The sequence below is a fragment of the Macaca fascicularis genome, chromosome 13, assembly GCF_037993035.2.
Source record: "Macaca fascicularis isolate 582-1 chromosome 13, T2T-MFA8v1.1".
Taxonomy (NCBI): domain Eukaryota; kingdom Metazoa; phylum Chordata; class Mammalia; order Primates; family Cercopithecidae; genus Macaca; species Macaca fascicularis.
The window spans coordinates 94,764,936-94,777,944 of NC_088387.1; the positions used below are offsets into that span (position 1 = coordinate 94,764,936).

Here is a 13,009-nt window from a genome sequence, read left to right on the forward strand (position 1 = left end):
CAATAAAACCAAACTGGCAGGATGGGAGCAGATTATTCTGCCATTTCTGTAGATCTCTGAGTTGCACATCAAATCTGGGGCTGATCACTGTACACTTGTTTAGCCTGCCTGTGAGGTTCACAGCAGTTTTCCTAGCTGTGATCATTAATGATTTCAAAATCACCAATTTACGATACTTCAGCATCACAATTAGAAACCAGACGATGACTTTGGAGCACAGCCTAATAAGGACCTGGCGTTTGCCTCTCTTTCCGGCATTGTTGATGCTCTTGAGCGCATCAGCCAGGACATTCATGCGCACCATTGTGGCGGCACAGAAAGATAGCCAAAAGAGCAAAGTAAACTTTTCTTAAGCTACTGTTATCGATGCCAATCATGGAGTCTGATGCTGACGGTGGTCTTGCTCATATTTTGGAGAGACTATATTTCTGCTAATGTAGCTGGAGCTCAGGAGGAGGTGGTGAGCACCAGGAGTCCTCCTAGCCCTGTCAGCGTAGGGCTGCAAGGCTCACTCCTCCCTTACCCTTTGTAGGCCCAAACTCCTTCCTCAGGAGCAGCTGGCCGCAGGGAAGGCATAGGCTTTTCCAGACATCTCTTGATCCACACTGACAGTGACGTGGTCTTCACAGGGCTGCCTGCCTGTCTTCCTTTTTATCTCTCTATGCTCTTCTGTCACTTCATATCCGTTATCCTTAAATCTGTCACTTTTTCTCCCCTCAACTCTGTCCTTTCTGTTTTGTCTTGTCTTGTTCCCTTTTTGAATGGAAGCATGAAGTAAGAAAACCTTATCTGCACTTTCTGTTTCAGCTCTTTTGAATTTGCGTTTGAACTCTCTCGGCTGGCCCTCAAGCACAAAACCCCCGAGGTTCATCTCAAATATGCTATGTTCCTAGAGGATGAGGTATGGGTGTGACTTGGACCCTGACCGCAGAGCCCTCTTACTCCATCCCCTAGTGCACTGCTCCTGGGTGTGCATACCCCCAGGCTCATGCCTGCCTGTGATGCCAGTCTCCTTCTCACCATGCACGGCTGCCTTGCTCTCCCTGTAGGGGAAATTCGAAGAGGCTGAAGCTGAGTTCATCAGAGCTGGTAAACCCAAGGAAGCAGTCCTCATGTGAGTTACCCCATACATTCCTTAATCCTGTTTCCCCAGTCACAGTCCCAGGATCTTTCATGATTATCTTGACCTTCACTCAAACCTGGAACAAATCAGTGTTACACCCCTCAGTGACATGGCTGTTTGTCTCCCACTACTGGGGCCTCAGTCCTATACTCAGTCTCTCCTCTGTCCCCATCCGGAGGCAGGTTTGTCCATAACCAGGATTGGGAGGCAGCTCAGCGTGTGGCTGAGGCCCACGACCCTGACAGTGTCGCCGAGGTGCTTGTGGGACAGGCCCGGGGGGCCTTGGAGGAGAAGGACTTTCAGAAAGCAGAAGGGCTGCTGCTCCGGGCCCAGAGACCAGGCCTGGCCCTCAATTATTATAAGGTGGGGCACTGGATGCAGGGCCATGAGGGGAGGGGAAGAGGTTCTGAGAGCCCACAGAGAGCCACACTGACCCCTGGTATGAAGAAAGATCAGGGAGGTTAGTATTGGGGAGTGGGAAAGACAGGAAAGAGGAAGGAGAAGAGAGGTCCAAGGACCCAGGAGTCTGTGGGCCAGAGCACCTGTGTGGCAGTGGGAAGCTGTCATGCCTGCCTCTGCCCTCTTGATACCTGGAAATCTGAGCAGGAGGCCGGATTATGGAGTGACGCGCTACGGATCTGCAAGGACTATGTGCCCAGCCAGCTGGAGGCTCTGCAGGAAGAGTATGAGCGGGAAGCTACTAAGAAGGGGGCCAGGTATGAGGCTAGAGGTCCAGGCAGCATTGGCAGGGCTGGGAGGGTCATGAGGCATGCACAGGATAGAGCACGCTGCTCCCCACCCCCATGCCAAGTCCCAGCGTTCTCATCTCCACAGGGGTGTGGAGGGACTCGTGGAACAAGCTCGACACTGGGAGCAGGCTGGAGAGTACAGCCGTGCTGTGGACTGCTACCTCAAAGTGCGAGACTCTGGGAACAACGGACTGGCGGAGAAGTGCTGGATGAAGGTGAGGGCAGCAGGCCCTTTCTGGTGTTCCTTCTCCCTAGGCCTGTATTCACACTCAGCTCCACTTCTCACATCTGCAGCTCTTTCCTCTTGTGTCTTTTTCTTTTCAGTCAGGTAGCAGGAATCTGTGGAGTGCCTGCTGGATGATAGAGCCAGAACCTCTGAAGGCTGTAAAAGCAGATATAAGACAGACCCTGACAGCCAAAAGTTAGGGGAGTTAGACCAACACATGGCTCAATTAATATCATATCTGAGTAAAGACTAAAGTGCATGATTTAAAGTAGAGTTCAGAGAACAGTGAGATCTCTGTGGGCTAGAGGGGTCAGGAAGCCTCTGTGAAGAAGGAGGGAGGACTTGGACAGGAGCTGGAAGGGCAACTCCATGCACAGGAACTGGCCAGACAGGGAACATGAAAAAAGCATGGGCTCCATCTCCCCCACCCAACATTTCCTGAAAAGAAGCCTCCAGCAAATTAAGCCAGGCCAGTATGTGTCACAAATAATAAGACATACTATATTGGAGAAACCAGCAGGATATATACAGTCATATGCCATATAACAACGTTTTGGTCAACAGTAGACCACATAGGTGGGCGTGGTGGCTCACGCCTATAATTGTAGCACTTTGGAAGCCGAGGTGGGTGGATCACTTGAGATGATCCCACGCCTGGCCTTAGATAGGTTTCAGTATACAAATACTTACCATTGTGTTATGGTTGCCTACAGTAGTCAGAACAGAAGTGTGCTGTACAGGTTTGTAGCCTAGGAGCAATAAGTTCTACGCAACCTCTACCTTGATGTATAGTAGACTATACCATCTAGGTTTGTGCTGTGATGTTTACATAACGATGAAATCCCCTAAGGACATATTTCTCAGAACATGCCCATCATTAGACAATGCATGACTGTAGGTATATGTGTGTACGTGTACATAAAGAGATTTATTAAAAGGAAGTGGCTCATGCAGTTATGAAGATAGACAAGGCCCAAGATCTGCAGGTGAACTGGCAAACTGACAACCCAGGAGAACTGATGGTGTAGTTCCTGTTTGAAGGCCAGCAAGCTTGAGTCCCAGGAAGAGCTGATGTTTCAGTTCAAATCTGAAGGCAGGAAGAAGCCAGTGTCTCAGTTTAAAGGCAGTCAAACAGGAAGAATTCTCTCTAACTTGGGAAGGAGCCAGCCTGTATGTTCTGTTCACGCCTTGAAATGATCAGATGAGCGGCCGGGCGCGGTGGCTCAAGCCTGTAATCCCAGCACTTTGGGAGGCCGAGGTGGGCGGATCACGACGTCAGGAGATCGAGACCATCCTGGCTAACCCGGTGAAACCCCGTCTCTACTAAAAAATACAAAAAAACTAGCTGGGCGAGGTGGCGGGCGCCTGTAGTCCCAGCTGCTCGGGAGGCTGAGGCAGGAGAATGGCGTGAACCTGGGAGGCGGAGCTTGCAGTTAGCTGAGATCCGGCCACTGCACTCCAGCCTGGGCGACAGAGCAAGACTCCATCTCAAAAAAAAAAAAAAAAAAAAAAGAAATGATCAGATGAGGTCTATCTACAGTAGAGAGGGCAATTTGCTTTACTCAGTCTACCAATTTAAATGTTAACCTCATCCAAAAACACTTACAGAAACACCCAGAATAATGTCTGACCAAATACCTGGATACCCTGTAGCCCAGTCAAATTGATACATAAAGTTAACAGTGGCATATATGTATAATTATATTTTAATATCTTTAAAATTGGGATGCACGTATAGTTTTTTTTATACTTTAAGTTCTAGGGTACATGTACACAACATGCAGGTTTGTTACGTATGTATACATGTGCCATGTTGGTGGATGCACGTATAGTTTAAGTGCACCTTAGATACAGTGAAATCTGGTGGGTGGGGGTCATGAAAAGGGTGAAATTGACTGGCCGTCTAAATGACATGTTTGTATGGTGATGGCCCTGCAAAATTTCCCTTAGGTTTTTGAGTTTTTGTTTGTTTGTTTGTTTTTTGAGACAGAGTCTTGCTCTGTCGCCCAGGCTGTAGTGCAGTGGTGTGATCTCAGCTCACTGCAAGCTCCGCCTCCCGGGTTCACGCCATACTCCTGCCACAGCCTCCTGAGTAGCTGGGACTACAGGCACCCGCCACCACACCCAGCTGATTTTGTTGTATTTTTTTTAGTAGAGACAGGGTTTCACTGTGTTAGCTAGGATGGTCTCAATCTCCTGACCTCGTGATCCACCCTCCTCGGCCTCCCAAAGTGCTGGGATTACAGGCGTGAGCCACTGTGCCCGGCCTTTTGAGGTCTTATAATTGAATAACCCCTAGAAGTTAGAGGGAGAGAAGTAGAAAGAGGGGCTGATGATTGGTTTTGAGGTTCTAGCAGATTTTAATTGGCAGTATTGAGTATCTGATATGTGTAACTTGGGAGCACGGCATGACTGTACCTTCTTCATATTAGTCAGAAGATGGCTTCCTGATGCGGACAGGGCAAATTAAGCTTTGAAGGGCTTAGCAGTAAGAAAGGGAGGCAAGAACAGGTGAGGGAAAGACCAGAGGGGATTAGCATAAACTACAGCTAAATTGGATTGTGTGGAAATTGAAATCTGGTGAAGATGTCAGCGTCCTAATGGAAACAGTATGATCTCATAGAACACTTGATTTTGTAGAATTTCTGAGTTTTAAGTGTTGAAAGGTATCATCAAGATCATCTATTCCAGCACTGGCACTAGAAATATAATGCAGGCCACAAATGTAAGCCATACATGTTATTTAAATTTTCTAGTAGCCACGTTTAAAAAGAGTAAAAAGAAACGTGAAAATAATTGTAATATATTTTGTTTAACACAGTATATCTAAAATACCACCATTTCGTCTGGGCACAGTGGTTCATGCCTGTAATCCCAGAACTTTGGGAGGCCAAGGCGGGCAGATCACTTGAGGTCAGGAGTTTGAGACCAGCCTGGCCAACATGGGGAAACCCCGTCTCTACCAAAAATACAAAACTTACCTGGGCATGGTGGCAGGGGGCGGGGCCTGTAATCGGAGCTACTCAGGAGGCTGAGGCAAGAGAATTGCTTGAACCTGGGAGGCAGAGGTTGCAGTGAGCTGAGATTATGCCACTTCACTCCAGCCTGGGCGACATAGCGAGACTCTGTCTCAAAAAAATTAAATAAATACTACCATTTCAACATGTACTCACACACATTATTTAGATGTTTTCCATTCTTTTTTTATACTAAGTCTTCAAAATCCAGTGTGTATGAATGAAGAAACCAAAGCTCATAAAAGCCCAACACAAATAGTTACAGAATGCCCTGGACTCCTCATTTTAGGAGTCCTTTCTCTGTACTCTGCTACAAAGATTTTACTTATGACAAAGACCTTGAAAATGATTTTGTCAAAGGTGGAAGGTTCAAATGCAGTGACCTCAGGCAGCACAGGAAGTGTCTGAAAGAGTTAATGAACTGAGAGGAAAGATAGGTCCACTGATGGCTAATTAAAGGATTTAATGGACCGTGGGTCAGGCTCTGCCCAGGAGGGTACAAGGTTGAAGGAGAGAGTAAGAGAAAAAGTTGGCATCTGGAGGAGAAAAATGTATGAAATGGATCAGGCTGAGGATTCAGCGGTATTTGTCTCTCCTACCCATTTCCATCTTCTCTTCAACCACTCAGGCAGCCGAACTCTCCATCAAGTTTCTGCCTCCTCAACGTAATATGGAGGTCGTTCTGGCTGTAGGACCCCAGCTGATTGGAATTGGAAAGCACAGTGCAGTAAGCAGGGTGATGGGATGGAACAGAAATAGATTTCACAGAGATGGGTGCAAGGGTGACATCTGCACCCAGGAAGGTGTATGAAGTGGGCCTCCTGGTGGGCAAGGCTTGCAGTCCTGGGGAAACAGATGGGAGAGCTCACAGCGGGAAGACTGGGAGCAAGGAGAAAGTCTCCATGCTGATTTCCCGTTGTGCAGGCTGCAGAGCTGTATCTGAATCTGGACCTTGTCAAGGAAGCAATTGATGCTTTCATCGAGGGTGAGGAGTGGAACAAGGCTAAGCGTGTAGCTAAGGAGTTAGATCCCAGGTAAGCTTGTAACCCCTTCTTACCGGGAAATTCTCTTTTACTTCCTTTTGTAAAGACTGGGAGAAAGTCTTATGGGGAGGGTTGGTATTCTGGAATATGAAGATGGAGCTCTCTGAACATCTTCACAGGTACGAAGACTATGTGGACCAGCATTATAAAGAGTTCCTCAAGAACCAGGGCAAAGTGGACTCGGTGAGACTTGCAGAATTAGCAGGAGGCAGAATGCAGGGAGAGACTCACAAGATTGATTCTCTCCCTCTTCTTTCCCTCATGTCATCTCTTTTCTCTTGTAACTCTGTCTTCCATTGACCCAGCTGGTGGGTGTGGATGTGATAGCTGCTTTGGACCTGTATGTGGAGCAGGGCCAGTGGGACAAGTGCATTGAAACAGCTACCAAGCAGGTACTGCTGTCTTCCCATTCCCAGTTTTCCTTTACATTTTCCCTTGATTCCCCACCTGCTTCAAAGCTGCATCTCTCCTACCTCCACAAAAACCCAAAGCCCAAAGATTTCTAATGGGCATCAGATAAGCTCAATCTGAAACTGGGGTCAGAGGTTTGCATACGCCCTTTGTCTCCTCAACAAATACATGGCCTCAAGTCACCTCACTGCTTGGTCTTGCTGATCCCAACTTCACACATGCTTTTCCTCCACCCCTGTACAGAACTACAAGATTCTGCACAAGTACGTGGCTTTGTATGCAACTCACTTGATCCGGGAGGGTAACTCTGCCCAGGCATTGGCCCTATATGTACAGCACGGAGCCCCTGCTAACCCACAGGTACCAGCCTTCTCCTTGGATTGAATGTTTCCACAAGGAAATTCTTTTCACTTCTAGAACCACCTATTTTCTCAGGAGAGGATTCTATCCTTAGAGAACATCATGCCCAGAGCCCCCAGTGCATCTCCAGAAAGGTACAGCCTCTCTGGAGGCTGTGTATTTGCTAAGAGCAAGGGGAGAAGTTTGCAGAAACTTTCAACTTCTGTTTGAAGAAACACCCATGGAGCTCCCCATGCTGTTAGCAAATACACAGGCACCTGTCTTTCAGAGCTGAATCCTGCACATACCTCTAGGGCCTTTACTGACTTCCTCCAGAGAATGAACACTGCTGCCTGATTGAGAGTCACAGCCCATTAATATTGTGACTCTGCATTTACATTTGTACAGTTGCCCACACTCACACAGCACCAGCTAAGAAAGTTTGTTCCTCTTTTCATAAAAAATAATCAGCACTTAAAAATAATTCATTTCATTAAAAATAATCAGCACTTAATAATCTGCCACTGTCCCAGCTCTTGCACACACACACATACCCATTTCTACACACAGAGCCTGTTTCTCCTCCCTTTGGCCCCACTCCCACTGACTTTCTCTTCTAGCTGTGCCCTTCTCAGATGCCCTTCTTCCCTCTACCTCTAGAACTTCAATATCTACAAAAGGATCTTCACTGACATGGTGAGCTCTCCTGGAACCAACTGTGCCGAGGCCTATCATAGCTGGGCTGATCTTCGAGATGTCCTCTTCAACCTGGTGAGGAAGTTGGGTCGACAGGAGTGAAGGGGCTGCTCTGTCTGTCCTTGTCCTCATCTCTTCTTTCATGCACATAAACCTTTATTCTCAGATGTATTTTACCTTCCTCTGCCAGGTGGCCATCAGAGACCACTCTATGGCCCTGGCACTCCTCTGATCCCTGAGCCAGGCTGTGCTGTCTCCCTCCTCTAGTGTGAAAACCTGGTGAAGTCCAGTGAGGCAAACTCTCCAGCCCATGAGGAGTTCAAGACGATGCTGCTGATTGCTCATTACTATGCCACGCGCTCTGCGGCCCAGAGTGTCAAACAGCTGGTGAGATGTAGGACGGCAGAGGAGCACTCAGTCAGAAGGGCTCATCTGCAAATGTATAAAGCTGAATTGATTCACATTCTGGATTCTTCAGCTTGGGCTCTTGAATCTCTCCACCTCTCTTTCAGCTTCTCTTCTGTCTAAACAAATCTTTAGCCCTTGCTGAGGTTTTCTTCTTCTGACCTTCTTAGGGCTCTGTGCCCACACAGCCTCAGCCTCAGCCTCATTATGTTTAAACACCCAAATCCCATGATTTATTTATTCACCTCTTATAATGTACACATATTTTGGGCTTATTTGTGATTGTTCACTGTATATTTATTTAATGTATTTGGACAATAGAATTCTACAAGTGGAAAGAACCTTAGAAATAATCTAGGTGGCCAGGCACGGTGGCTCACCCCTGTAATCCCAGCACTTTGGGAGGCCGAGGCGGGTGGATCACTTGTGGCCAAGAGTTCGAGACCAGCCTGGCCAACGTGGTGAAACCCCATCTCTACTAAAAACATAAAAATTAGCCAGGTGTGCTAGTGTGCGCTTGTAGTCCTAGCTACTCAGGAGGCTGAGGCACGAGAATTGCTTGAATCCGGGAGGCAGAGGTTGCAATGAGCTGAGATGGCACCACTGCACTCCAGCCTGGGTGACAGAGTGAGACACTGTCCTAAAAAAAAAAAAAAAAAAAAAAAAAAAAAAAAAAAAAAAAGAATTGAACTTAGGCCCAGATCTGTTGTTCAGAGAAAAGAAAAAAGAAAAGGAAAGAAAGAAAAAAAAAAAAAAAAAACCCAACCTAAGACCAGAACAGCTTGAGATCCAGAGCAGTTTAATAATAATTATTGTTTTTCAGTTCTGTGGCTGCCTTATAGGATCATTGGTCTGGTAGCTCAGTCACTTTAGTGCCATATTCATAATGCTTTGACTTTAATCCCAGGAAACTGTGGCTGCCAGACTTTCTGTTTCACTCTTGCGTCACACCCAGCTACTACCTGTAGACAAAGCCTTCTATGAAGCAGGCATTGCTGCCAAGGTGAGCTGGGACAAGGAAGGGTGGGGCAGATGGGAGGAAGTCAAAAGTTGGAAAATAGAATATCCTTTCTGCTCTGGTAGAGGAAAGCTGAGTGTAGGGCTGATGTTATGGAGGATGTGGTCCTCCTATGTCTTCCTGGATTTTTCTCCCTGGATCCCAGAGAAGTAGCATTCAAGCCCAGCTTGTTCACTCCCATTTGCATCTGGATCCCAGAGAAGTAGCATTCAAACCCAGCTTGTTCACTCCCATTTGCATCTGGATCCCAGAGAAGTAGCATTCAAGCCCAGCTTGTTCACTCCCATTTGCATCTGGATCCCAGAGAAGTAGCATTCAAACCCAGCTTGTTCACTCCCATTTGCAACTCTTCTCTGCTGCAGGCAGTTGGCTGGGAGAACATGGCATTCATCTTCCTCAATCGCTTTTTGGACCTGACTGACGTGCGTAGGGAAGCTGTGCCCCGAGGGTGGGGGTTTTTGCTGGTCGCAAGCTGTGCCTAGCTCATGGTTGCCTACTCTACTGCAGGCAATCGAGGAGGGTACTCTGGATGGCCTTGACCACTCTGATTTTCAGGATACAGACATTCCCTTTGAGGTGCCACTCCCAGCCAAGCAGCATGTACCGGTAAGGGCACAGGGTTGGAAAATGGAAAGGCCTCACCAGTGTAAGTGCCTTGAGGAGGGAGAACATCTTTGTGCTGCCATCTTTGGAAGGACCTCAGCCCTCACTATTCTTTCACTGAAAGTAGAAGCAAAGTAGAAAGAAAAAGCTGTGACTGTATCCCCCAATCCAAGGAGGATTTGTGGCTGAAAGCTGGTATACAGGATGAGGGCTTAGCAAACCCCCTCTTCACCCATCTACCCCAACTTGCCCTGCCTTGTGTGAAGCTACCACTCCCTCTTGTCCTTTCCAGGAGGCTGAGAGAGAAGAGGTTCGAGACTGGGTGCTTACAGTCTCCATGGACCAGCGGCTGGAGCAGGTTCTGCCTCGGGACGAGCGTGGTGCCTACGAGGCCTCCCTAGTGGCAACAAGCACTGGGGTTCAAGCCCTGCCCTGCCTTATTACAGGTATAGAAGCCTACAGCACCCCAGATCCTGTGGTGGGTGGGAAGCAGCAGGATCAATAAACTTAATTTTACTAGGATTCAGTAAAGGGTACAAAAGACAGGACCATGCTTTCTACCCCCAGGCTGCTCCTCATTTTTCCGTCCTCAATCTCTCTCAAACCCCAGTTCACCATTTTTTTCTTCCTCCACAGGATACCCCATTCTGAGGAACAAAATTGAATTTAAGCGGCCAGGGAAGGCTGCTAACAAGGACAACTGGAATAAATTCCTTATGGCCATCAAGGTTAGAGAGGGGGACTTGAAGAATGAAGGCAGAGAGGGCAGCACTAAAAAAGAAAAAAAAACAAGTCCAGGCGCGGTGGCTCACGCCTGTAATCCCAGCACTTTAGGAGGCCAAGGCAGGCAGATCACCTGAGGTCAGGAGTTTGAGACCACCCTGGCCAACATGGTTACAAACCTCGTCTCTACTAAAAATACAAAAATTAGCCGGGCGTGGTGGCATGCACCTATAATCCCAGCTACTCAGGAGGCTGAGGCAGGAGAATCGCTTAAACCCAGGAGGTGGAGGTTGCAGTGAGCTGAGATCGTGCCACTGCACTCCAGCCTGGATGACAAAGCAAGACTCCATCTCAAAACAAACAACCCACATACACACTAGAAAGGTGGGTGGGATTGCAGGAAGGCAGGTGCAGACCCTGAAGCCTGCGATGGAGCTGATTTTCTATTTCGAGCATTAACAAGTTCCTCTCATGTTCTTCTATTTGCTTACAGACCTCTCACAGCCCAGTGTGCCAGGACGTGCTGAAATTCATCAGTCAGTGGTGTGGAGGGCTCCCCAGCACCAGCTTTTCCTTTCAGTAGTCGGTAGAGCTGAGGAAGAGTTAGGGCCTCTCCCTCATTAAAGTTTTATAAATAACTGAGACCACTGTATTCTTTGATCAAAGTCACTCCCAACATCACACAGTGTCTTTTCCCCAAAAGGAATCATAATCAAGTAGAAGAAAAGAGAAGTTACTTTATTACAATTTATTATCTCATCCCGAGGTCAGGGCCCCTTGCTTAGTGGGAAAAAAACACCCTTTAGGACTGAGTCTTGGAACAGCACCTGCTGGACAGAGGGGAGAACCAACCCAGGTCAGAGGGGGAAAGTAGCATGGCAAGACCTAGACCCAGTTCTAAGAGCACTTCCCTGCCCCCACTCTTACCCAGGCCACCACCTTCAAGGCCCATTACCTGTCCTAAACCCAACTTCTCTGTGATGCCTGGATTTCTTGACTTTGATCCAGTAGCTGCTCATTTTCCTGCCTTTTATGTTTAGGAGATTCAAGCTCTATCATTTCCTCTAGCTGCAGAAAAAGGTGGAGTTAGACACCCTTGCCCTGAATGATAGGTCAGCATCTTTTTTTTTTTTTGAGATGGAGCCTGGCTCTGTTGCCCAGGCTGGAGTGCAGTGGCACGATCTCGGCTCACTGCAACCTCCACCTCCCGGGTTCAAGCGATTCTTCTGCCTCAGCCTTCCAAATAGCTGGGATTACAGGTGCCCGCCACCCCACCTGACTAATTTTTTGTATTTTTAATAGAGATGAGGTTTCACCACGTTGGCCAGGCTGGTCTCAAACTCCTGACCTCAAGTGATCTGCCTGCCTCAGGCTCCCAAAGTGCTGGGATTACAGGTGTGAGCCACTGCACCTGGCCAGTCAGCATCTTTTCAACACAGCCAATCTCTGTGGAATAAACCCTTCCTGTTCACCTTCCTTACCTGCCCCTGAAGTCCCTCCTTCCTGCAGGGCCCAACTCCACGTAGAGTGAGTGCAGCCACACAGCAGTAACCAGATAGAGCAGCCTCCCCTGCAGACATGAGCAAAGAAGGGATCCAGAGAGCCAAGGCTGTATCCTGAAAAGCAAGGATGGGGAGTAGGAGGGAGTAGGGCAAGTGCAGCAAAGAAGGGAAATTAAAAGGCCAGGACCAAGGCTTTGTAGACCACAAGAAGGAAGAGAATGTGCTCACATAGATTCTTGTGGGGTCGAAGGGGCAGTCGGTATGTCCCGGCCCCTCATCCAGTGGTACCAGAGGATCCAGCAGTCCTGGGTGGCAGTCAGCAATAAGGCGGCGGCCACCGTTGGCCACAGTGAGTGACACGGCAAGGAGGAGGCCCAGAGAGCAGGCAGCGGACAAGAGCAGGTTCACCAGAGCTAGTACCAGCAGGGCCCAGTGCTGGCAGGGACAGATCAGGGTGAGCAGCCTGGGCCTGGCTAACTCCCAGTGACTAGACACCCAGTTTCTCTATTTGAGGCTCCTCCAATCTATTGAAAGACCAATCTCAGCCCCCATTTCCCTGACTCAAGCCTACTCGTTAAAAGCTCCAGGAAGTCCCTTCTCACCAGTGGAGGGCGAAGAAGGTTCCTGGACGCCAGGAGAGCCACAAGTCCCACGGAAACGCTCTGTGGAAGACACAAAGCCTTTGGCTTGCTGGGCTCTCCGGGCGCCCGGCCCCCACCCCGGGCCGCCTGCCGCGCTCACCAGCAGCCCCGAGCCGACGGAGATGACATTGGCCGTGGTGTACTCTGGCGTGACAGCGCCGCGGGGATTGGCCACGTGCCTTAGGACAGTGCCGTGCAGCACGGCCCCCAGCAGCAGGTTCACGTGGCCCACCAGGATCAGCGCGAGGCCCACGCGCATCAGCCGCCGGGGCCCCCGGGCGGCGTCTGCAAAGCACGGGTGAGGGCAGGGTTGAGTCGGGCGGGGTGGGGAGAGATGGCTCCTGGCGGGTTAACCGCGGGCAGTAGGACGGGCCAAGGGTGGCCCCAAGGTTAGGAGACAAGACGCCAGGTCCCGGAAGTTACCGAAAGCGCAGAGACTGCAGCGCCTCATCCCGTCCGCCGCGCCGGCCGCTGGGCCGCTCTACCTGGGCCCCGCCCCGCCCCGCCCCAACC

The 13,009-nt window shown here is 49.2% G+C and overlaps 2 protein-coding genes across 9 annotated transcripts in view; one reads left to right on the forward strand and one right to left on the reverse strand.

Annotated features, from left to right (window-relative positions):
* The window catches only part of IFT172 (intraflagellar transport 172), a 44,295-nt gene extending 33,307 nt beyond the window's left edge, over window positions 1-10,988 (forward strand). For 4 of the 5 annotated variants that reach the window (XM_074012110.1, XM_005576272.5, XM_074012109.1 and 1 more), the window contains 18 exons: window positions 808-901; window positions 1,050-1,114; window positions 1,306-1,486; window positions 1,730-1,839; window positions 1,958-2,087; window positions 5,744-5,842; window positions 6,040-6,149; window positions 6,278-6,341; window positions 6,464-6,550; window positions 6,813-6,929; window positions 7,569-7,679; window positions 7,872-7,991; window positions 8,917-9,012; window positions 9,390-9,449; window positions 9,535-9,633; window positions 9,923-10,076; window positions 10,267-10,358; window positions 10,847-10,988. In XM_074012110.1, coding sequence (XP_073868211.1) covers window positions 808-901; window positions 1,050-1,114; window positions 1,306-1,486; window positions 1,730-1,839; window positions 1,958-2,087; window positions 5,744-5,842; window positions 6,040-6,149; window positions 6,278-6,341; window positions 6,464-6,550; window positions 6,813-6,929; window positions 7,569-7,679; window positions 7,872-7,991; window positions 8,917-9,012; window positions 9,390-9,449; window positions 9,535-9,633; window positions 9,923-10,076; window positions 10,267-10,358; window positions 10,847-10,936 — 1,879 coding nt within the window. In that variant the 3' untranslated portion in view covers window positions 10,937-10,988. Of the gene's footprint in view, window positions 1-807; window positions 902-1,049; window positions 1,115-1,305; window positions 1,487-1,729; window positions 1,840-1,957; window positions 2,088-5,743; window positions 5,843-6,039; window positions 6,150-6,277; window positions 6,342-6,463; window positions 6,551-6,812; window positions 6,930-7,568; window positions 7,680-7,871; window positions 7,992-8,916; window positions 9,013-9,389; window positions 9,450-9,534; window positions 9,634-9,922; window positions 10,077-10,266; window positions 10,359-10,846 lie in introns of those variants that run through there. The other variant, XR_012422553.1, reaches the window with a different exon arrangement.
* KRTCAP3 (keratinocyte associated protein 3) lies at window positions 755-12,979 on the reverse strand. Of its 4 annotated transcripts, none has more exons than XM_005576270.4 (7): window positions 12,920-12,979; window positions 12,597-12,781; window positions 12,458-12,517; window positions 12,084-12,290; window positions 11,835-11,969; window positions 11,309-11,421; window positions 11,071-11,180 (listed from the first exon to the last, which is right to left on the reverse strand). In XM_005576270.4, exons 1-6 carry the CDS (start codon window positions 12,945-12,947, stop codon window positions 11,314-11,316), a joined length of 723 nt encoding a protein of 240 aa, XP_005576327.3. In that variant the 5' UTR covers window positions 12,948-12,979; the 3' UTR covers window positions 11,071-11,180; window positions 11,309-11,313. The 4 variants fall into 4 exon arrangements, with proteins under 4 accessions (XP_005576328.1, XP_005576327.3, XP_005576326.3 ...); XM_005576269.4 differs by having other exon boundaries at window positions 11,071-11,183; XM_005576271.5 differs by lacking the exons at window positions 11,071-11,180; window positions 11,309-11,421 and adding an exon at window positions 755-2,225.
* Window positions 12,980-13,009: the final 30 nt, after the last annotated feature.

Bases quoted from the DNA above. Each gene is read 5' to 3' on its own strand.
- KRTCAP3 (XM_005576270.4), bottom strand. From the start codon at position 12,947: ATGAGGCGCTGCAGTCTCTGCGCTTTCG. The intron at 11,970-12,083 runs GTGAGCACATTC...CTTGCTTTTCAG, and splicing joins TCGACCCCACAAGAATCTAT to GATACAGCCTTGGCTCTCTG. The intron at 11,422-11,834 runs GTAAGGAAGGTG...CTTTTTCTGCAG, and splicing joins AGGAGGGACTTCAGGGGCAG to CTAGAGGAAATGATAGAGCT.